At 46.8% G+C, this 24551-nt stretch overlaps 1 protein-coding gene across 1 annotated transcript; it reads left to right on the top strand.

Annotated features, from left to right (window-relative positions):
* Positions 1–1661: 1661 nt before the first annotated feature.
* On the top strand, positions 1662–23943 carry CCT7 (chaperonin containing TCP1 subunit 7). Its single transcript, XM_034407084.3, has 12 exons — positions 1662–1709; positions 3999–4152; positions 5420–5526; positions 6723–6848; positions 7307–7359; positions 16400–16571; positions 17147–17311; positions 18097–18285; positions 19242–19339; positions 21074–21206; positions 21361–21567; positions 23367–23943. Exons 1-12 carry the CDS (start codon positions 1704–1706, stop codon positions 23589–23591), a joined length of 1635 nt encoding a protein of 544 aa, XP_034262975.1. The 5' UTR covers positions 1662–1703; the 3' UTR covers positions 23592–23943.
* The last annotated feature ends 608 nt before the right edge of the window (positions 23944–24551 follow it).

The raw sequence follows: 24551 nt of genomic DNA on the forward strand, positions 1-24551 counted from the left end.
GATAGAGAGATAGAGAGATGGATAGATATATAGATGGAAATAGAGAAAGAAGGAGGAATAGATGATAGAGATAGATAGATAGATAGAGATAGATTTATTTATTTATTTATTACATGTATTTATATGCCACCATTCTCCCGAAGGACTCAGGGTGGCGAACACAAGTTAAGAAACAAGTACAATAAAATCATAATTAAATCCAAATAATTAATTAGTAGTAAATAATAAAGTCTCAGCCTATTTGTTTGAAAAGCCAAGTCTTCAACTTGGAGATAGATAGATAGATGATGAGAGAGAGAGATGGATAGATATATAGACGGAAATAGAGAAAGGAAGAGGAATAGATGATAGAGATAGATAGATAGAGATGGAGATAGAGATGGATAGATGGAGATAGATGGAGAGATGATAGAGATGGATATAGATGGAGATTGATCGATAGATGATAGATAGGTAAGAGATGGATAGATATAGATAGATATAGATGGAGATAGATAGGTAGATGAGAGAGAGAGAGAGATGGATATAGATGTAGATAGATGATTGACAGAATAGATAGTAGATAGACGAGAGATAGATGAGAGAAGGAGGAATAGATGAGCCTGTAGTACAGTGGACTAAAGCACTGTTATTAACATCAGCTGCCTGCAATTACTGCGAGTTCAATTCTCCCCAGGCTCAAGGTTGACTCAGCCTTCCATCCTTTCTAAGGTAGGTAAATTGAGGACCCAGATTGTGGGGGCAATAAGCTGACTTTGTATAAATATACAAAAGTATGAAGGCTATTGCTTAACGCATTGTAAGCCGCCCTGAGTCTCCGGAGAAGGGCGGCATATAAATCAAATTAAAAAAAAAAAAAGATGATAGATAGGTGATAGAGAGATGAGAGAGATAGAGAGAGATGGGTATAGATAGATGGAGATAGATGATAGAGAGAGAGATAAGAGTATGGCTGATTGATAGATACGTAAGAGGAGGAAGGAGGGTTAGATATGTTTACCACCTGTTTCTTAAAAATATTGAAGGGGGGGGAAGAGGGAGAGAGAGGGATGGATGGATGATACCGAGGTAAACAGACAGCAGAAAGAAGAATGAAAGAGAACAAAGAAGAATGAAAGAAGAATGAAAAAGAACAAAGAAGAAGAATGAAAGAGAACAAAGAAGAATGAAAGAAGAATGAAAAAGAACAAAGAAGAAGAATGAAAGAGAACAAAGAAGAATGAAAGAGAACAAAGAGTTTTAAGAAAAGCTGCTCTAAACCATGTCAGCTGGGAAATTCTGGAAGTTGCAGTCCACCCATTTCAAAGATGTTGAAATTGAGAAACAATGCCTTAGCCTAGTGAATCATGGATTAATGAAAGTTTTTGCTGACCCCCGAGGAAACGCAGCCACCGAGGCGGCCCAAACTCCCCATTATTTCCAAGAACAATTAAATGTCTTCTTATCTATTCTCCCACTGTAAAAAAATAAAATAAAATAGCATGGATTAGGTGGTTAAAAAAAAAAAAGTTTTAATATGAACCCCCAAGCGCCCGTGCGAGGAGGGCTCTTCTTTTTTTCTCTCTCTCTCTCTCTCTACGAGACTGACGCCGAAACGTCCCTTGGAAAGCCCCGCCCTTCCGCTCGGCCCCGCCCACGCGAAGTTTCTAGGCGAGCGCGGTGCATTCTGGAGAGGAGACGGTTTGAGCAGGGCCGCCGCCAAGATGATGGTGAGTGACGGGAGGGGAGAAGCGGCGGGAGAGCCGCGTTTATCCGCCGCCATCCTCCGCGGGGCGGGCGTCGTTCCCCTCGCGGGTGGCCTTTTCCTCCTTGGGAGAAGCTTCTCTGCGAGAAGGAGCCGGTATTGATGGGAAGCCCGGGGCGGGTCGCCGGTGGGCGGGCGGCCAACGGGGGAGCCTCGCCGGTTGCTTCCTCCCCATGCAACGTATATATATAGAGGCCTCCCTAAGCGGAGCGCAAAGCCAAAGGGCTCCACGCGGCCAGGGCCGGCATCCCGGGGACTATAACTCCCGGCAGCCTCTAGGGCGGCCGGCGCCTTTAAACGGAGTGGCTGCTTTGCCGCGAGGCATTGTGGGAGATGTAGTCCCTAGAGCAGTGAGTCTCAACCTTAGCCATTCTATGACATGTGGACTTCAACTCCCAGAGTTCCCCAGCCAGCAAGTCTGGCTAGGGAATTCTGGGAGTTGCAGTCTGCACGTCTTAAGACTTGGCAAGGTTGAGGAACGCTGCCTTAGAGGAATTCAAGGCAGGGCAAGCTTCCCCATGGGAACTACAGGTATTGCGGATGGGGTGCATGTGTGAAGACTACGAGGCGTGTTATCGCGTGATGCACAAGCTGGGTTTGCAAAACAGGCAGGGCCTTCCCCCTGCAAGAGGGGGGGCTGTATTTACAATATATATATATATATGTATTTATTTCTTTTGATTCATAGGTATAAATGTGCGATATTTTTGCAATCAGGGTTTTTTTTCCTATGTTGAAAGATGTTAAAATGGCCATGGTGGGATGAAATCTCTATTCATCACTTTCAGACCTGTCAGAAATTTTATGTTGTTTCTTCTGTGACTTATGGGAGACTGGGATAGCACTATTTCGGCCTTTTTAGGCCTCTTCAGCCAGACACACCCATATTTTGTGACTCCTCCCTGTAGAGGTCAAATATTTCTTTCTTTTGATTCATAGGTATAAATGTATAAATATATATATATATCTATATGTATATACAGATATATACATATACATATATGTATGTATGTATGTATGTACAGTTAATATCTCTGGTTTCTTCCTGTGTAATTGTAAACATATCCTTAAAAGGGTAGTAGCAAAGTTTCGACAAAATCACACTCGTCATCTTATATATATATATATAATTTTTTTAAAAAAAATAATTTTTATTAAACAGTTTTAGCTTTAAAAACAACACAAAAAACAATCACACACATATTAAAAACAAAACATGTCAAGACATAACATATTGAACATTACATAACATTAATGGTAATAGATTTACATACTTTGCTTTTGTAGTTCTCTATTCTATTATTTCTATTTACTACTCCCAATAGTACAACATTAAATAAAGAGAGGTAACTATAAACGAATATAAATGTTTAGATAAGAACAATGAATATTATAATATATAATATATATCAGAACATACCTCCACCCAATCAGAACACAGCCAAGCTCCCACCCAATCAGTTCACATCCCCACTGGCAGTTAAAAGGAAGAAACAGCTGCGATCACACATTGCTCCTAGAAGCATGAAGCCAAAAACACCAGCCTGGAGATGATGAATGAGACTTCGTCAAAATGTCACCAAGACACTTCCAATTTTACGCGGGAGAAAACCCGAATAACCAAAGACCTACATATACATACATACATACATACATACATACATACATACATACATACATATATATATATATATATATATATATATATATATATATATATATATAACATATATGTTGGAGTAATGCGATTATTCTCTTTTATTTATTTTTAATTTATTATACACCCATCTCACTGTCAAGCAATTCTGGGCAGCTTTCAACAATAGAAAAGCATATTACAAAATGAGTAAACGTTAAACACTTTCAGCATTAAGAATTAAAACATTAAAAATCAGCTGAGACCAGAAAGAAAGAAAGGGGGACCACTAGGAAGATGGAATGGAGGTGGGATTTTCTCATTGGTGGTGTGTTTTTGGGACGCGCAATGAAATTCCTTACGAATTATATTGATATTGTTTCCTGATTGCTTATTTTGTACCCTATGACTATCATTAAGTGTTGTACTTTATGGTTCTTGATGAACGTATCTTTTATGTATACTGAGAGCGGATGCACCAAGACAAATTCCTCGTGTGTCCAATCACACTTGGCCAATAAAATTCTATGGTTATGGTTCAAATGTGTTTTGCTGGGTTGCCACTTTTGGCCTGTTGACACCCGACCTTTGACCCACCCTCGTTTTTTTCCCCTGCAGCCCACCCCTGTCATCCTGCTGAAGGAAGGCACCGATACTTCTCAAGGGATCCCGCAGCTGGTTAATAACATCAGCGCTTGCCAGGTGATCGCGGAAGCCGTCCGGACTACGCTGGGCCCTCGGGGCATGGACAAACTCATTGTGGACGACAGAGGTGAGGCTGGTGCTGAACAGAGACCCCCCCCACACACACACAATTGCCAAGAAATCAGGGGGGGGTGTCTCCAACTTCGACAACTTTTAAGACGGGTGGACTTCAACTCCCAGAATTCCTCAGCCAGCCATGATTGAAATCCCGCCATCTTAAAAGTTTCCAAAGTTGAAAACTTTAGAACACCATTGTAGAGAGCCTTTAATATCCCTGCCTTAAGGCAGGTAGTCCTCGACTTCCAACGGTGCATTTAGTGACCGTTCAAAGTCACAGCGGCACTGAAAAAAGTGACACATGGGTCTTTTTTCACGCCCCATGGTCAGGTGATCAAAATTCAATAAGCAGGGGTCTGCAACCTCAAACACTCAAAGAGCCATTTGGACCCGTTTCCCACAGAAAAGAAAACACCGGGAGCCACAAAACCCTTCCCGTGCCTGACTATTTCTTGAGCGGCCACAAAACTAACATATGTAGTTGAATGAAACCTTCTTTTTTTCTTCTGAAACTTTACTTTTCTTGGATTTATCCATGGTTGGCCTACCGGGGGTTAAAAAGCTCAATAAATCGCGCGTCAGTGGGTGTCACACTTTGGCGGTTGTGATGCATATTTAAGAGTGCCAGGGAGCCACAGCAGAGGGGTGAAAGAGCCACATGCGGCTCCAGAGCCGCAGGTTGCTGACCCCTGCCCATAAGAGAGCTCTGTGGGGCTGTGAGTGCCGAACCAGGAGTCCAGTTATGGTCTCCCAACAAGCCAACATTTGTGGATTGGTGACTAGAGAGCGGGCTGTGAAGGAGGATCCCGGATCTGCGCACCTTCCACTGCGCTCTTAAGACCTTTTTATTCCACCAGGCAGGCCTGGCCTAATCTTTTCCCTCTTTTTAATTATTCAAATTTTAATTGGTTTTTTAAATGATTGGGGTTTTAATATGTTTGGGCCAAATTTGTTTAATTCGATTTTACTTTGTTTTTAAATTTTGTATCTATGTATTTTTACTGTTTGGCTGTTCACTGCCCTGAGTCCTTCGGGAGTAGGGCGGTATATAAAATAAATAAGTAAATAAATAAGTAAATAAATAAGTAAATAAATAAGTAAATAAGTAAATAAATAATAAGTAAATAAATAAAGGTTGGTAAGGATATTTGTTATTGTTGGACTACATGGGCCTCCTCTGCCGGTCCCCTCTTTTCGCTGTTCGGACTCTGCTCAAATGTCCAAATACATCAAAATGCCATTCTGTGTGCGGATCTGACAGCTGTCAATCTTTGCAGGCAAAGCCACGATCTCCAACGACGGTGCCACCATCCTGAAGCTTCTGGACGTGGTCCACCCTGCGGCCAAGACGCTGGTAGACATCGCCAAGTCCCAGGATGCGGAGGTGGGCTCGGGAAACGAGGAAACAGAATTGGGGGTTTGGGGGGGGGTTGTCTCAGGGGCTTCTCCGTCATCCAGGTTCTGGTTGTCCCAAAGATGCTGTTTCGAAGGGCAACTGGACTTCCTTGTTTCGTTGTGTTTTGTTTTTTGTTGTGTTTTGTTTTTAATTTGATTTATATGCTGCCCTTCTCCGGAGACTCAGGGCGGCTTACAGTGCGTTTTGTTTTGTGTTGTGTTGTGTTGTGTTGTGTTGTGTTTTGCCTTTGAAAACGTTCCGAAGAAGATTCTGGGATGAGAAGCGAAACGTTTTCAAGGAAATAAAAAAACCCCCAGAAACTCCAGTTGTTCTTTTCAAAAGCACCTTGGAGGGGGGGAAGGACAGTAACAGTAACAGAATTGGAAGGGACCTTGGAGGTCATCTAGTCCAAACCCCCCCCCCCCCCCCCGCTCACGCAGGGAGACCTATACGAGGGATTCCTGAAGGCCCCTGCAAAGTGAAGGTAGTGCCCCATGGAGAGAGAGCGGAGACTCCCCAATTCATTGTCCCTCCGGATGTCAGAGAAAGTGGGGTACAGGCAGTCCTCAACTGTACAACAGTTTCATTTAGTGACCGTTCAGAATTGCAATGGCATGGGAAAAAAAGTGGCTTACGGCCGTTACGTCGTAATAACGTTATGCCGTTATTACAACTTACGTCGTAGCATCCCTGTGGTCACATCATCAAAATCCAGAAGCTCGGCAACCAACTCATATTTATGACGGTTGCAGCATCCCGGGAGTCACGCGATCCCCTCTTGCGGCCTCCTGACCAGCAAAATCAACAGGAAAGCCAGATTCACTTAACGATGTGTTTCTAATTTAACAACCACAGGGATTCACTTAACAACTGCGGCAAGAAAAGTGGTAAAATGGGACCCATGGCAAATGTTTCACTTAACCAGCAGACATTTTGGGCTCCGTTGTGGCCGTACATCGAGGGATACCTGGACGTATCCTAAGGGGGGGGGGGATCCTGAGGAGGTGCTTCTGGCGAAGCGCTGGATCTAGAGATCTGCTCCTGAAAGGGAAGATCTGGGAATCTTGTGAGGGGGTTTGGAGTGGTCTTGGTTAGAGTGCCTCCCAAGTGGGGAAGGGACGGAGCGGAGCACCTGAGCTTCCTCAGGAGGAAAACACTCTTATTCCGAGATCTTCCCTTCCCAGGTTGGGGACGGCACCACGTCGGTGACACTCCTGGCTGCCGAATTCCTGAAGCAAATCAAGCCCTACGTGGAAGAAGGCCTCCACCCCCAGATCATCATCCGTGCCTTCCGCGTGGCAACCCAGCTGGTAAGCTGAAGCCGCGGCCGTCCGGTTGGCCTCCTTCCCTTCCAGAAAACCGTTTTCACCTTGAAATCCGACAGGCTAATTGATCTGCGGAGTTCTTAGTGGCTCCTGGGTGTTTGGCACCAAGAGTGTCCACCGAGGCCTTGGAGAAGAAGAGAAAATCAAAATAAACAAGCTGGCTGGAAGACTCACTACTGGCCGACTCGTTGTGGGATAACTGAAGGGAGCGACAACCGAATTGCAAGCATGGTTGTCCAATCTCTTCTTAAAAACCTCCAGTGTTGGAGCATTCACAACTTCTGGTGGCAGGCTGTTCCACTGGTTAATTGTTCTCACTGTCAGGAAATTCCTCCTTAGTTCCAGGTTGCTTCTCTCCTTGATGAGTTTCCATCCGTTGCTTCTTGTCCTGCCCTCAGGGGCTTTGGGGAACAGGTTGATCCCTTCTTGTTTTCCTTTGACAGGCAGTGGAGAAGATCCGGAAGATTGCGGTCACCATCAAGAAGACAGATCCAGCGTAAGTGGCTCTCGGTCTCCTTTGCGATTCCGTTTGTGACAAAAATCATTTCTGGAATGATGGGATAGATGAAATGCAGAGAGGGAGATAAGGCCATAGTCTGTTCTCTTACTAGAACAATCCTTTATTTTGGCAGAATGGAATGGAATAGAAAATATGGAATAGAATAGAAAATATGGAATACAATAGAATGGAATAGAAAATATGGAATAGAATAGAAGAGTAGAATAGAAAATATGGAATAAAATTGAAGAATAGAATAGAATAGAAAATATGGAATGGAATAGAAAATTAATAGAATAGAAAATATGGAATAGAGTAGAGTAGAATAGAATGGAATAGAAAATATGGAATAGAAGAGTAGAATAGAAAATATGGAATAAAATTGAAGAATAGAATAGAATAGAAAATATGGAATAGAGTAGAGTAGAATAGAATGGAATAGAAAATATGGAATAGAATAGAAGAGTAGAATAGAAAATATGGAATAAAATTGAAGAATAGAATAGAATAGAAAATATGGAATGGAATAGAAAATTAATAGAATAGAAAATATGGAATAGAGTAGAATAGAATAGAAAATATGGAATAGAAGAACAGAATGGAATAGAATAAATTAGAATAGAATAGAAAATATGGAATAGAATAGAAGAATAGAATGGAATGGAATGGAATAAAATAGAATAGAATAGAATAGAAAATATGGAATAGAATAGAAGAGTAGAATAGAAAATATGGAATAAAATTGAAGAATAGAATAGAATAGAAAATATGGAATGGAATAGAAAATTAATAGAATAGAAAATATGGAATAGAGTAGAGTAGAATAGAATAGAAAATATGGAATAGAAGAACAGAATGGAATAGAATAAATTAGAATAGAATAGAAAATATGGAATAGAATAGAAGAATGGAATGGAATGGAATAAAATAGAATAGAATAGAATAGAAAATATGGAATAGAATAGAAGAATGGAATGGAATGGAATAAAATAGAATAGAAAATGAACAGAAGAGAACAGAACAGAAGAGAACAGAATAGAATAGAATAGAATAGAATAGAATAGAATAGAATAGAATAGAATAGAATAGAATAGAATAGAATAGAATAGGAATTCTTTATTGGCCAAGTGTGATTGGACACACAAGCAATTTGTCTTTGGTGCATACGCTCTCAATGTACATAAAAGATACCTTCGTCAAGAATCATAAGGTACAACACTTAATGATAGTCATAGGGAACAAATAAGCAATCAAATCATACTAGGAAACAATATCAATATAAATGGCAAGGATCCAAGCAACAAGATTACAGGTGTGTTTAGGGGCGGCTCTCCCAAAGTAATCCTCCCTCTTGATTGAGGGGAGAGATTTCTCTCCCTGCTTATTGCCGTACTGCTTATTCCTCCTTTTATGGCGTCTAAAGGGAAACGGGCACCGGAAGTCACCCAAGCTCCGTTACCTAAAGTAGCCTGAGCTCCTTTGCCCCTCAATACGGGTAGTCCCCGAGTTACGACTGCAGTAGCGCCCGAAGTTTCTGTTCCTAAGTGAAACATTTGTTAAGTGAGTTTGTCCTGTTTTTATGACTTTTCTTGCCACTGTTGTTAAGTGAATCACTGTTAGCAACATGGTTGTAAAGTGAACCTGGCTTTCCCCTTGACTTTGCTTGTCAGAAGGTCGCAAAACGGGATCATGTGTCCCCAGGGCACTGCGACCGTCATAAATACGAGTCAGTTTGCAAGCATTTGAATTTTGACCACCCGGCTATGGGAATGCTGCAACAGTCGTAAGTGTGAAAGACGGTCATAAGTCCCTTTTTTCAGTGCCATTGTAACTTTGAACAGTCACTAAACGAACTGTTGTAAGTGGAGGACTACCTGTATGTATGCTTTGCATCATCTGCCTTTCTGAGGCACATAAATATGAGTACTGATAGAATATTTGTAGCTCGGGGTTAATTTTTATTTTTTTATTTACTTTATTATATTTTATTTTGATTGATTTCTGTTGGATAATAGTTGTGTTTATCCCAAGTATGTTTATTTATTTTATTTTATTCAATTTGTATACCGCCCTTCTCCTAGTGGACTCAGGGCGGTGCACAGCCAGAAACTAAAACACATACCAATACTGAGTTTAAACTCAGTTACTGACAATTGACCCTCCACTTCTGCTGGAAGTTGGTTCCAAGCTTCCACTAGTCTTTCTGTGAAGTATAAGCAGTCCTCGTCTTACAACAGTTCATTTACTGACCATTCAGAGTTAACAACATCACTGAAAAACGATACGACCGATTTCCTTGATGAGGGTGTGACATTGTCCAGATGAGGGTTATATCAGTCGGATCTGATGCTGGCTGAGTCATAACTTTTGACCACTCCCCTTGCTCCGCCCCTTTCATGCCCAGTTTAGACTCAGTCGGCCTGAGAGAAACATCTCCTACAGATCTGGCTATACAGCCCAGGTCTGTTCAATATCACAGAATTGTAAGTCCTTTTGACCACCTTTTTATTTCTATAGCTTAAAATTGTTACTTCCCCTTTAAATTTTTCCCCCCCTTCTATTGTAGCCTGCCGGTTTTGCTTTGCTAGAGCCTCCTAAGCTGCAGGCTTTGCTTCGCTCCTGGCGGCGGCCATTTTGAAAGCCCCATTTTAAAAGGGAACTTTTTTCCTTTTTCTTTTTCCTGTCTTTTTTGGGGGGGATTTTTTTGATCTATCCCACCAACGATTGTTTAAGGGGCCCTAGACCACAATACCACCAACAATAATAGCAATTACCTAATTTTAAGGGAAATTGCCAAATCGGGCCGCCGCCCACCCTACAGCGATCCCAAAACCGCTGATCAGCTGTAGAGCGGTTAATTGAAGCCCCGCGGCAATTTTAAAAGGAAGTTTTTTGCCGCTTTGCCACCAACGAGTCTGCAAGTTTGGGGGGGGCAGCAAGCTTCTTCTTGCCTCCCCCTGTGGCATTTCCAGCCAGTATTTTTAATTTTTTCTCTTTGTGGCTGGGGGGGCGCTGAGGAGGTCCGTTTCTAGGCTTGCCTAGACAGATACCTCCAGAGCAGAGTTTTCCTCCTGCTCAAGTGTGACCTGGCAGCCATCGTGCTTAACGCCAGAGTCGTTGCCATCTCAAATTTCAACCACGTGGTGAAACTGAAACCAAAAGCTATTTCTCCAGTCGACATCGTGGTCGCAGTGAGTATACTAAACATGGCGGATCGCTCTTCCCATGGGGAGGAAAATACTATGTACACTGGGAAGAAATCAACTTCCAAACGTAAGCACCTTTCTAAGCCTGAGGAGAAGGATTTAGCAAAGAGGCATAAATCTCTAGAAAAGCAAGCTAGTGAAGTGCCTGCAACTGAGCCTGATAAGGGGACCCCCCCCATCTACCCCCCCTCCTCCCTTTTCAACTGTTAGCCAGGCCTGGTCTTCGGAGGGAGAGGGTAATGTTCTTCAACAAGACCAAAGCAATTTGCAAAACCCCTTTGCAAGTCAATTAATGACCCCTGCAACTCCTGTATTTGGTGGGCCTGCAGCTGCAGCTGCTTCAACAGGTGAATCCTCTATGCCTGTGCTAACCCCCGAAGATCCTTTAAAAAATGTGCCAGAAGGATTGAGAATTCTGATTGAACAGGCCATTGCTTCTAGAATGGCAGCCAATATTCATGGTCACCACTCTGGCTCTGCTATTTCAGAGCGATCTGCCCGTATTAGAATTTCTCCTGCAGTCAGTCTTACTGGCGCTCATTCTCCTGCAGCCTCCAGAGTTAGTGAAGCCTTTGTGTTTGAGGAAGAGAGACATTCTGACCTATCAGATGATGAGGGGATAATCCAAGATCAACCTGCCTTTACAGGATTATTTCCCCCCAATAAATTCAAGTCTTTATTGCATAAGGCTCGCTTAACAGCCGCCTTAAAGGAAGATGAATACTTTCAAGAGATGCAGGAGGCTCAAAAGGGTGGACTACAGGGACCTTTTTCTGAGCCCCCCCCTGAACTTTGTTATGTACCAACTCCACAACTGTTCATAGACGTGGTAAAGAAACAGTGGGCTGGGCCTGCAACCATGGCATCTGCACATGGTTCAGATAAGAAATATTATGCTGTTGCTCCAAAGTTTGCTCAACTCTTGCAAGTTCCACCTGTAGACAGTCCTGTAGCGGCCCTTTCCTCTTCTTCTTCATACGTAACTGGGGATACTTCTGAAGGTCTAAGGCCAGAAGACAAAAAGTTAGAATTTCTGTTTAAAAAGAACCATCAGGCCTCGGCATGGGCAATTCAATCAGCTTCATCAGCCTCATTTTTTAATAGGACTACCATCCTTTGGCTTCAACAGTTACAGGCAAAGGTACCCCCCAGTGAGGTTCGCCTTCATCAGGATATTAATAAAATCATTGCTGCCACTCAATTTTCGGCTGATGCAACCTTGAATTCAGCCAAATTTGCATCCAGAGCCTTAGCCTCTACAGTTTCAGCCCGCAGGATGCTCTGGCTTCGCCAATGGCCTGCTGACCTTAAGGCCAAATGGCGCTTGGCTGCAGCTCCATATTCTGCAAACAGACTATTTGGGGAATCACTTGACCCTCTTCTTGTAGAGACACGGGACAAGCGAAAAATTTTGCCCTCAACATACAAACGGGCTGAAGGAAGACCCTCTCCATATTACAGAAGGCCTTCCTTTCGTTCCTACCCCCAGGGAGGCCCCTCCAGGCAGGAATATCTTCAGGGATCCTATCGATCCTCGGACCGTCAATATTTTCGGGACAGGAGCAGACAATTCCAGCCCAAACGGTCCTTTCGGGGTTCTGGTTTCCGCCAGTCCCGCAGTCGTAAGTGACTCACTACCAAATCCTCCAGTAGGGGGTCGCCTGTCCCTCTTCGCGGACAGGTGGGAAAGGTCATCTTCAGACCTTTGGGTTCTTTCAGTTGTAAAATTCGGCCTCCCCCTGGAATTTCTCTCCAGGCCTCCAACCCGCTTTCTTCAATGTCCAACTTCCAAAAGCGAATCCAGACGTCAATTAATGAACCAAGCAGTTCAGCACCTACTACAGATTCACGCCATAGAGGAGGTCCCCCACGATCAATGGAAACAGGGGTATTATTCCATCCTGTTCGTAGTTCCAAAGCGGTCAGGGGGGTGGAGAGCCATTCTGGACTTAAAAAATCTCAACTCATACATAGTGTATCGCAGATTCAAAATGTGTTCACTAACCTCTATTCTTCAAGGGATTCGTCCCAACGATTTTCTAGTTTCCATAGACCTCATGGAGGCTTATCTTCACATTCCCATCCTGCCAAAGCATCGACAGTATCTCCGATTCAGCTATGCAGGAAAGCATTTTCAATACCGGGCTCTTCCCTTCGGACTGGCATCTGCACCAAGGGTCTTCACAAAGGTCCTGGCGGTGGTGGCGGCTCACCTGAGACAACAACCGGTAAGGAGCCAGGCTTACCTGGACGATATTCTGATTCAGGCTCACTCTCAAGAGCAAGCCTTACACGACCTACACCTCACGATTCAAACCCTGAACAACCATGGGTTCTTGGTCAACTACAAAAAAAGTCAGTTAGTGCCAGTCACCAGGATCACCCATCTTGGCGCCATCATAGACGCAGCCCAGGGGACCGTCTACCTAACCTTGGAACGACGGTCAGACATCAGGGACCTAGTAGCTCTCATTCGCAGAACTCCATCAGTTCCATTGGCCACTCTATCCAAGCTCTTAGGCAAGATGGTCTCCTGCGTCCAGATCGTCCCATGGGCACACCTTCACGCTCGCCACTTGCAGTGGTTCCTGCTTCCTTTTCAAAAGAAACGCCAAGCTCACACCATGTTAACAGTCAAAGTTCCACTCTCAGTCAGGCGATCGCTAGGTTGGTGGACATCGCCTTCTCTCGACAAGGGGTGTCTCTTCATGAATCACGACCGACTTGTACTCACTACAGACGCCAGCCTTCACGGATGGGGGGCTCATCTTGCATCACACGTGGCTCAGGGCCGTTGGTCTGCATCAGACCTCGCCAACCCTATCAACTGGCTGGAGCTGAAGGCCATTCGTCTCGCTCTCACGCACTTTCACCGGTTCGTGCAACACCGTCATGTTCTGGTGTTGACAGACAATATGGCGGCGAAGGCACATGTCAACCGTCAAGGGGGCACCCACTCAAAGCGCCTCATGGAGGAATCATTTCGCCTGGGCAAGTGGGCAGAACAACACCTCCTCTCCATCAGAGCGGACCACATTGCGGGGTCGGAAAACACACAGGCGGATTTCCTGAGCAGGACAGAGGTGGACAACAGCGAGTGGCAGATTCATCCCGACATATTTCATCAGATTTGCAACAGGTTCGGCATCCCAGCCATAGATCTCTTCGCCACACACTTGAACAATCAGCTTCCTCGCTTCTTCTCGAGGTTCCCGACGCCAGGGGCGGAAGGGGTCAACGCTCTCCGTCTCACCTGGCCGCCGGGTCTTCACTATGCCTTTCCACCGCTGCCTCTGATTCCGGCCCTGATTCGGAAGGTCATCGCCGACAGAGCAGAAATTATCCTCGTGGCTCCCCACTGGCCACGCCGTCCGTGGTTCGCAGACCTGGTCAGTCTCTCCACATTTCACCCTTGGAGGATTCCACCAGACGAGATTGTACTGCGTCAGGGGAACCTTCCTCATCCGGACCCTCAGTGGCTCCAACTGACTGCATGGCGCTTGAAGGGGCCCGTCTAAGGCAGGACAATTATTCAGATAGGGTGATTCACATTGTTCAAGCCTGCAGACGTAAATCCACAGTCAGACTCTACAATATCTCCTGGCTCGCCTTTTATAGGTGGTGCCGTTCCCGGCAGATAGATCCTGTTTCAGCCTCACCTGCCCAGATCTTGGAGTTCCTCAGAGATGGGTTTGACCGTGGTCTGGCCCATAGTACCCTTCGGAGACATGTGGCGGCTCTGTCTACGGCCTTGTCCAGTCCATCCGGCCGACCACTCACTCAGCACCCTGTGATAAAAAAGTTCCTGCGAGGAGCCAGGCTCTTGCGGCCCTCCTCGATTCATAGATACCCTACTTGGGATTTGCCCAAGGTCCTTAACGCTTTAACTGAGAATCCCTTTGAACCCCTCCGCGCGGTTCACCTTCGCTTTCTCACCCTTAAGGTGGTTTTCCTTATAGCCATAACTTCAGCCCGTCGCATTTCGGAGCTGGCAGCCCTCTCAGTTAGGGAGGATCTCTGTGTTTTCCGGCCGGACACAGTTATTTTGAGATTGGACCCTTCCTTTATTCCCAAGGTTAATTCCCCTTTTCACAGGGCCCAAGAGGTTATTTTGCCCAATTTCTGTTCCCGGCCCTCTCATGCCTTGGAACGAAGGTGGCATACCTTAGATGTACGGAGGGCCCTAAAGATTTATATCAAAAGGACTGCTCCCTTCAGGAAGTCAGAGGCTTTGTTTGTTTCCTTTTTGCCAGGCTCCCTAGGGCTCAAAGTCTCTTCTGCCACAATTGGTAGATGGATCAGGGCTTGCATCGCCTCGGCATATCAGGCCCAGGCGATTCCTGTTCCCAATAGCATTACTGCCCACTCCACTAGGAGTGCTGCTACCTCAGCAGCTTGGGCGACTCAGGCCTCCCTTGAGGAGGTATGTAGGGCAGCCACCTGGTCTAACCCCTCGCCATTTATTCGTCATTACAAGATAGATACCTTTGCTTCTGCTGAAGCGTCATTTGGCAGGAGGGTTTTGCAGCAGGTGCATCGTGCGAGGGTCTCTCCAGGCCCTTCGACATCCCGCCCTTGAGACAGCCAAATCTTTGGTATGTCCCTCATCTGGACAATGTCACACCCTCATCAAGGAAATTGGGCATTGGTCTTACCTTAAATGCCAGATTTCTTGAGGGGGGTGACATTGTCCAGCCCCTCCCTCTGTCTCAGTGCCTGTACAGTTTATTGTTCTTGTTCAGTAGTTTTTTTCCAGTTGTCCCGTTGGACCGAATTACTTCCTCCTGATAACGGTGGTTCCTGTTGGAGATACTTCTGGTGGCCTTCCTTCGTCAAAACTGAGCATGAAAGGGGCGGAGCAAGGGGAGTGGTCAAAAGTTATGACTCAGCCAGCATCAGATCCGACTGATATAACCCTCATCTGGACAATGTCACCCCCCTCAAGAAATCTGGCATTTAAGGTAAGACCAATGCCCATTTTCACCCTGAACAACTGTTTGAGTCTCCTCATAGCCACGTCAACCCAATTCGGATTGTTGGCAACTGTCTCACATCTACGACGTCTGCAGTGTCCCGGGATCGTTTGATCCCCTTTTGCGACCCCCTGACAAGCAAAGTTAGTGAATAAACCAGATGCGCTTAACAGCCGTGTTCCTGACTTAACACCTGCTGTGATTCGCTGAACAACTGTGGCAAGACACGTCGTAAAAGGGGGCAGAACCCGCTCAGTAAATCTCTCGCTTAGCAACAGAAACGTTTGGGTTCCGTTGTTTGGTCGTAAGTCGGGGACTACCTGTATTGAAAATCTGAGCTGCTTTAGCCCAGGGTTGCCCTAAAGCAGGGGGTGTCAAACTGGATTCCTTCAAGGGCCGGATCAGCATTGTAGTTCTCCTCTACGGGCAGGGGTGGGTGGGTGGGTGGCAGGACAGACGCCTCCTGCAGCATTTTGCTGGGCAAAATGGGGCGCGGGGTCCTTGGCTATTCCAGGCTGACCCCGTTGACCAGATTTAAGCACCCGAATTTGGCCCGTGGGCCTTGAGTTTGACACTCCTGCCCTATGGATGGCTTAAGAAGAAATTTTTAAATTTTTTAAATGTTTTTTAATTGGTTTGTGATTTTTAAATTTTTGGGCCAAATTTATATATATTTTAATATTTGTATTTCATGTTCTTAATTCTGGCTGTGCACCGCCCTGAGTCCTCAGGGAGAAGTGTGGTATATAAATTGAAAAAAAAAAAAAATAAAAATAAAATAAAATAAAATAAATAAATAAATAAATAATGGATGGCCGTGCAAACTGTCCCTCTTCCTTTTCCGTCCTCCCCCCGTAGAGAGATGAGAGACCTGCTGGAGAAGTGCGCCAGCACCGCGTTGAGCTCCAAGCTGATTTCCCATCAGAAGGACTTCTTCGGCAAGATGGTGGTGGACGCCGTCATGATGCTGGACGAGCTGCTGCAGATCAAAATGATCGGCATCAAGAAAGTGCAGGGCGGAGCTTTGGAGGTAGGCTTCTGGAAGCGGGGAAGAGGGGAGGGGTCTGGGATACCCACCGGCATTTCTTGATGGGTTTATTAAGTGAAGCCAGCACTGTCCGAAGCCACCGTCGTGGTCAGCATGATGTCACAGAGCACCGTTAACTTCCCACCAAAGTGGTACCTATTGATCTACTCGCATTTGCATGCTTTCGAACTGCTAAGGTTGGCAGGTGCTGAGGCCAGGACGGGAACTCACCCTGTCGCGTGGCGCTTGGGTCTCCAACCTGGGCTGCCGGCTTTCCAGCTGACGAGCCATTCCCTGAGAATCCTGTAATTTTGGCCGCTAAACGATTGGTCGTAAACTGAGAACTACCTGTAAATGATCCCCCCGCCTTGTTTAGTGACTTCAGACCAAGCTTCTCTCTAGAACAGAAGTGAAGAACTACGCCCCCTTTTGTGGACTTCCAACTCCCAGAATTCCCCAGCCGGCGTCGCCATTCCTGACAATTCCAGGACTTTTAATTGTTTTTAATGTTTTAATTTTTAATGTTTTTATATATGGTTTTTAAATGCATTGTAAGCCCCTTTTTTTTTTTTTGGCAGGATTCCCAGCTGGTGGCCGGTGTGGCCTTCAAGAAAACCTTCTCCTACGCCGGCTTTGAGATGCAGCCGAAGAAGTACGAGTCGCCCAAGATCGCCCTGCTCAACATTGAGTTGGAGCTCAAAGCCGAGAGGGACAACGCGGAAGTCAGAGTCCAGAATGTGGCGGTGAGGCCTGGGCTCTTATTTGGGAGTGGGGGGGTGGGGGAGAAAGGAAGCTGTGCAGTGGGGCAGGGGTTAAAAAGGGGTGGGTGGGGGCTCTCAGAGGCTTTTGTGGCGATAAGACAACTGGGCTGGGCACGGCTGTTGTATCTAAGCCAGCGTTCCTAACCTTAAAACCATTTTGAGATGTGTGGCCTTCCACGAAGAGCCTTGGTGGCGCAGCGGACTAAAGTGCTGTTAAGTAGCACCAGCTGCCTGCAATTACTGCGAGTTCAAATCTCCCCAGGCTCAAGGTTGACTCAGCCTTCCAGCCTTCCGAGGTAGGTAAAATGAGGACCCAGATTGTGGGGGCAATAAGATGACTTTGTATAAAAAAGAACACCGCTTGGGGAGGGGGCCAAAAGCCCTACTAAGCAGGTATATAGAAAAGTATGAAGGCTATTGCTTAACGCATTGTAAGCCGCCCTGAGTCTCTGGAGAAGGGCGGCATATAAATCGAACCAATAAATAAATCTCCCAGAATTCCCCAGCCATGGATCAGTGTTCCCCAATTTTAGCCATTTTAAGATATGTGGACTTATTCTAATCGGATCTGATCTGATCTAATCTGAAGTGGTGTAGGGTTTTCTGCCTGAGCAGGGGGTTGGACTAGAAGACCTCCAAGGTCCCTTCCAACTCTTTTGTTATTCTATTCTATTTCTAATCTGGCGTATTACACGCGCCAAGACTTCCTTATCGGTTGGTTGTGGTAGAATTAATCCCAGCCTTTTGCCTCTGATCTGATCCCACAGGAGTACCAGGCCATCGTGGACGCCGAGTGGAACATCTTGTACGACAAGCTGGACAAACTCCACAAATCCGGAGCCAAAGTCATCCTCTCCAAGCTGCCCATCGGGGACGTGGCTACTCAGTACTTTGCGGACAGGGACATGTTCTGCGCCGGCCGAGTCCCCGAAGAAGACCTGAAGAGGACCATGATGGTGAGGGCCCATTCCCCTGGGGCCCATCGGGATCCCCATGGGTAGAGGGGGACAATTGCCCACCAAGAATCGGAGCGAGGGCTGGTGGGGGAAGACTCTCCCAGTTGATGTGCTGCGTAAATTATATATTACGCAGAACGAATATGCTTTCGCGTGTGCAGACGGGGTCCTTGACACTCTCTGAGCCTGGTTCTTTTCTCACGCTAGAATTGACTGTTTATATACAGATGGCTTGTCCCGGCAGGTTGGGTGGGAGTGTCCTTGGTGGTGTATCTTGATTTAGCAGCTCTTTACGGTTTGATTGTTGGTGTAGAATTGATCTTGGTGTTAACATCTGCTCATCTATGTGTTGAGTGCTGGCAAAGAGGTTCTTTGGTCTTTTGGTTTCCTTTTTGGCTCTTCCTCTCTGTAAACTCTAGTACTGATGATATTACCTAGTTGGGTCATGAAATGTCTGGAGGAAAATAAGCTCAGAGACCACCAAGGACCCCAAAGTTATCCTCCTCCTCCTCTCTATAAACCACTCTCCTTCTAGCACTGATGATGTTCCCCAGTTGGGTCATGAAAGGTCTCCAAGAAAACTACCAAGCTCTCAGAGCACCAAGGCCCCTCAGTCCTCCTCCTTTCTGCAAACCTCACTCCCTTCTAGCACTGATAATGTTACCTAGTTGGATCATGAAATATCTGCAAGGAAACCACCAAGCCCATAGAGCACCAAGGATCCCACAGTCCTCCCTCCCTCCCTCCCTCCCTCTTCCTCTTTTCCTCCCTACTTCCTTCTAGCACTGACGACGTTACCTAGTTGGGCCATGAAAGGTCTCTTCTGTTGGTACAGGTGTGAGTGTTTAGGGGGGACAAAAACGGGGCCCATCTACCTTATGGGAATCTCAGGTGGGCTTCCGGATCACTTGTGGCTGTGTAAGCGTTGCACTCAAAGGGTCTGTTTTGCACGGCAGGCCTGCGGGGGATCCATTCAAAGCAGCGCAAACGCACTCACGGACGACGTCCTCGGACGCTGCGCCGTCTTTGAAGAGGCCCAGATTGGAGGAGACAGGTAAGGGGCGGTCGGCCGGGGGTGGGCGGGTGGGGAGAAGGCGGCTTCAGGGCCTGGAAAATCACTGGACGAGCCCCACTCGCCCAGCACGTCGCTGCTCTCCGTTCTGCAGATCACAATGAATCATACGGGCCTTGTTTGCTGGGCAGGCTGGGGTCTTCTGGAAACCAGACATTGCCAGGGTCCTGGGAATCCGAAACATCTGGAGGTCTCCAGTTGTGTCTCCATCATCCCAGATCACGGATTCCCAATGTTTGGTTCCCAGGAAATGCAAAGAGGAAACATGGCAGCAGTTTGTGGAGTGGCGTCAAGCTGGCCGCGCCCACCCAGTTGGCTACGCCCAGTGAGTGGCATCAAGATGGCCACGCCCACCCAGTCGGCCACGCCCACCCCTGAGGTTAGCCACAGAAATTTTGGGCTGAATTGTGGCTGTAAATTGAGGACTGCCTGTACTGAATCTCCCTCTCCCTTGAACGTTAACATGGACCCAGCCTTGATTGCCCTAAAACGGGTCCCCAAACTTGGCAGCTTTAAGACTTGTGGACTTCAACTCCCAGAATTCTCCAGCCAGCAAAGCTTTGCTGGCTGGAGAATTCTGGGAGTTGAAGTCCACAAGTCTTAAAGCTTGCCAAGTTTGAAGACCTCTACCCTAAAACAATCTTGATTTTTGTCCAGCACTCTTAGATGTAGAATAACGTTATTGTTGCTTTGAATGTATGCACTAATTGGCATACATTAAAAGTGAAATTTCTTTGCACACTGTAGCCGTCCCCTGCGTTCTCTCTCCTACTGGTTTCACATTTTTATTGGGTTAGAAGGTAAAACAAGATAACAAAATACGAAAGCAAATAGGAGAAAGGTGGGGAGGGAGAGGGGGAAGAGAACTGAGGGGAGGGGAAGAGAAAAACAAACATGGACCTCAGACTCACTCTTGTCGCAGTAAAATCACCACTCTTGGCTTTTTCATCATAATATGGACAAGCCATTTCTATAAAGACGTGTCAATCTCCTCGGCAAAACCCAAAATCAAAAGTTTTCATTCTTTTCCCCTTCGAGCACAAAGTTGAGAAGCGGTCTCCATGTGGAAACAAAAGTACTTACATTCTTTAGTCTAAATCAGTGGTTCCCAACCTTTTTTTTTTTTTTGGCCATGCCCCACCTAAGCATCTCTAAAATCCCGATGCCCCCTCCCCTGTGACGTACAATTCTTACTATTCAAAAAGTGACTCCTACTCAGGCCGAGGAAGCCTAAAAGGCCGTTAACTTGGTTTAAACAAGGTTCCAATTGCCCCCATTAAAAATCAAATGTGGGACGTGGCCCCACATTGGGAACCACTGGTCTAAATAGAGCAGGGGTCGGCAACCTTCTTAAACACTCCAAAGAGCCACAAAGGTCCTAACCGGAAGCCCCCCGTTCAATTCTGGAGCCGACTGGAAGTCCGGCTCCCTCACCATAGAATCTCCTCCTAGCGTCCTAACCGGAAGCCCTATCAATTGTGGAGCCGACTGGCGACGGAGCCGCAGCAGAGGGATAAAAGAGCCGCATGCGGCTCCAGAGCCACGGGTTGCTGACCCCTGAAATAGACAATTTTGCCATTTCCGCCCACTCCCATCAACTTCTGCAAACGTTCTTCCACGTTAGGATTCCATTTTTGTTGCATTATCTCTTTGAAGCCTCCCTTTTCCATTCCTCGACCAAAAGTCCTTTTCTTTCTCTCTCTCTCTCTCGGGCAGGTATAATTTCTTCACAGGTTGCCCCAAGGCCAAAACCTGCACGATCATCCTGCGAGGCGGCGCAGAGCAGTTCATGGAAGAGACGGAACGTTCCCTGCACGATGCCATCATGATCGTTCGACGGGCGATCAAGGTAACGCGCCAGGCGGGTTTTCGGCAGGGTGGGCCCGTTGGGAGAGGGGGGGGGAGAGGGAGGGCCAAGGGACATTCGAGCTCGTCCTACTGACCACGTGCCAAATTCCAGCCACCCAAAAGAAATTCGTCCCTTTTTTTTTTTGGCTCTCCAGCATGATTCCGTAGTCGCTGGTGGCGGAGCTATAGAAATGGAAATCTCCAAATACCTGCGAGATTATTCCAGAACCATTCCGGGCAAGCAGCAGCTGCTGATCGGAGCGTACGCTAAAGCCCTGGAGATTATTCCACGCCAACTTTGCGACAACGCCGGCTTCGACGCCACCAACATCCTCAACCAGCTCCGAGCCAAACACGCCCAGGTGAGCTTCCTGGAAAGGGGAGGGGCTGTGAGCCTTTTGCAAAAACATATAAAAAAAACAAATCCTTCCGGCGTCTTTAGGTTTCTAACTCCCTGGTTCCTTTAGATCTTCTCGGGTGATCCCGGTCTTGGCCTTTTATTTGGTTTATTTTATTTAAACCTGCTTTTGTGAGGGCCACGGAGAAATTGCTGGAGCTGTAAATGAAGTAAGGTATCAAGTCTAGCAGCCCTTCTCTTCCTGCTTTTCCCAGCCTGGTGCTGTCTCCAAGGGTTGGGCTGGAGAGAAACGTAGCCTAGCAGCAAGTGAGTGGAGGATGTAGTACGCACAACAGGCATGAATTTAAGGAATCAAATATTGGCAGGCTTAAAGGCGAAAATGCACAAGTGCTGCGAGGCTCAGTCTGACTGCTGTTATAGGGAGTCCTCGATTTACAGCCTCCATCCATCCATCCATCCCACATCTATCTTCCGTCCATCATCTGTTTGTCTGTCTATCTCAGGGGCCGGCAACCTTAAAACACTCAAAAGAGCCATTTGGACCCATTTTGCACAGAAAAGAAAAACACCGGGAGCCACAAAAACCTTTTTGACATCTAAAATGAAGATAATGCTGCATATATCGTTTTTTTTTTTTAACCTTTATGCTATGTATAAAAAAACTAGAGTGTGTTGCATTTATGTAATATATGAACTGCTGCAGAGAAAACAAATTTTTTATTTCTGCATGCAAAAAAAACATTTTGAACTCTGGAAAAAAAAAATTGGCCATCCACATCTGTCTGTCTCCTATCTCCATCCATCCATCTCTATGTACCTGTGTATCTTTTCCATCCATTCCTGTCTCTCTCTCTGTCTATCTCATCTATCATCTTTTGTACTGTCTCAGCTAAGTGACACTGGGCAGGTCGCAAACAACATTGTTAACGATGTGTTACGTAAGTTGCTTTTAACAACGGCCAGCCATTCCCACCTTCTGTGCCTCTCCTGGCCTTCTACTCATTCCTCCAGGCCAGCTGGCCGGTCACTATGCCCCAAACCCTATCTCTACTAAAAACACTTGCCTGTATATCCTGCTTGGGTCCGGGGGGAGAGGGGGGGCTTGCCTTGCGTACCCCCGACTCCAGAAGCGGCTCTTCCTTGGCCACAGCAGGCGGAAGGCGAGGGCGGTTGGAGGTGCCTGGTGGTCTTGTGGCCCGTACACGGCCTGTGCAGCTAGTAGCTGATTCGGACAGCGAGGAGGCTGGTGTGGTGCTGCGCCAGCAGCCTGTGCAGCTGGCACTCAAGGCAGACAATGAGGAGGCTGGAGAAGATGTGGTGCCAGAGGCGGGGATTCAGCCAGGGCCTTCAGAAACTCCCTTAAGTGAAGAGGAAGAAGAGGAGGAGCCTCTTCTCGATGCACAGGCGTGCAGAGCTGCCAAAAGGCAGGAGTGGCTCCTCAGGAGGAGGTCTCCTCGAGAGTAAGGCTTGGGGCTGATTGGCCACTCCCTTAGCCTATTTAAGGAGGAATGCCGACTGAAGCAATTTGCAGGGAACAACTTCGTTCACTCCTTCGCATCTTGTCTTGCTTATCTTATCAGCTTCCTGCAAATTGCTTCTGGGCATTCTGCCAACCATAGTAAGCTTCTTTGAATTCTTGGCGGCAGTTAATGCAGTTAATTAACAGCCGTTGTTGTAAAAGACTGGTTTATTTAGGAAACTAAGGTTTGAGCGGACTTTGTGTGTGCTGCGTCCTTTGGGGTCCGTAGCTGGGGCAGAACAGGTGGCTTCAGGTCTCTTTTAACGTCTGTCTGTGTCCTGCAGGGGGGCACCTGGTACGGCGTAGACGTGAACAACGAAGACATCGCCGACAACTTCGCCGCCTGCGTGTGGGAACCGGCCATCGTGCGCATCAACGCCCTGACGGCCGCCTCCGAGGCCGCCTGCCTCATCGTCTCCGTGGACGAAACCATCAAGAACCCCCGCTCCACCGTGGACGCCCCTCCCGTAGGCCGGGGCCGAGGGCGCGGCCGGCCACACAACCACTGAAAGCCAGGCTTATGTCATGGGTGTGAGAGGCAGGGGGGGACGACAATGACAGCCAGCCCCCCGCCCGCCCGCCTGCCCCGTCCCCCCCGCCCCCGCCCGTTTTTGTCCCCGAGCCACTTGCCATTTTGCTGAGGTAATTTGCTCCCTTGAAATTCCAGGGAGGATTTTCCTCGGAGCGTCTCTGCCTTCCTCTCCTGGTTTCTAAAGAGCCCCCCCACACACACACACCCCAAAAAAATCTCAGCAGATTTGACAAATGCTTGGAATATTAGGCGGTTCACTCTTTAGGTTGTATTTATTGGGGTTTTATGAGCTTTAAAACCACAATCACAATAAATCCTTCCCCTCTCCCGGGTTCTTCCTGTGTTTTGATGCTTCTCGCACTCGCACCCACGAATTTGGCTTACGGCGCTGGGAGGAGTTCTATGAAAAATAAATAACGGGCGGTCCTCGACTTACAACCGTTCGTTTGGAGTTAACGACGGCACTTTTAACTAAAGTGACTTAAGACCGTTTTTCCCGACGACCGTTGCAGCCTTCCTTGTTATCAAAATTCAGACGCTCGGCCGCTGACTCATACTTACGACGGTTGCAGCGTCCCCGGGGTGACGTGCATTCCCTTTTTTTTTTGCGACCTTCAGACGAGCAGCGGGGAAGCCGGATTCACTTAACAACCATGTTACTAGCTGAACAACTACCGTGATTCACTTAACAACCATGGCAAGGAAAGGCCGTAAGATGGGGACAAACGTCACCTAACAGGTGCCTTGACGATGGAAAATGGGGGTGGGGTTGGGGGGGGGGCTCCATTGCGGTCGTAAGTCGAGGACTCTCTGTAAATGTTAGACCTTGGGGGATTCTGGGAGTTGAAGTCTTGGTTTATGAGATTTCCTGACGTGCTAAATCCCGCCAGCTAATTCCGACCCGACTCATCCATCATCATCATCTTCCATTCTTAGC

The sequence above is a fragment of the Pantherophis guttatus genome, chromosome 8 (genome assembly GCF_059756535.1).
Source record: "Pantherophis guttatus breed Tessera chromosome 8, ASM5975653v1, whole genome shotgun sequence".
In the NCBI taxonomy this organism is placed as follows: domain Eukaryota; kingdom Metazoa; phylum Chordata; class Lepidosauria; order Squamata; family Colubridae; genus Pantherophis; species Pantherophis guttatus.

Excerpts from the sequence above, each read along its gene's own strand:
- CCT7 (XM_034407084.3), top strand. Across the intron at positions 5,527-6,722 it reads CCAAGTCCCAGGATGCGGAG|GTTGGGGACGGCACCACGTC; the intron begins GTGGGCTCGGGA and ends TTCCCTTCCCAG. Across the intron at positions 7,360-16,399 it reads ATCAAGAAGACAGATCCAGC|AGAGATGAGAGACCTGCTGG; the intron begins GTAAGTGGCTCT and ends CTCCCCCCGTAG.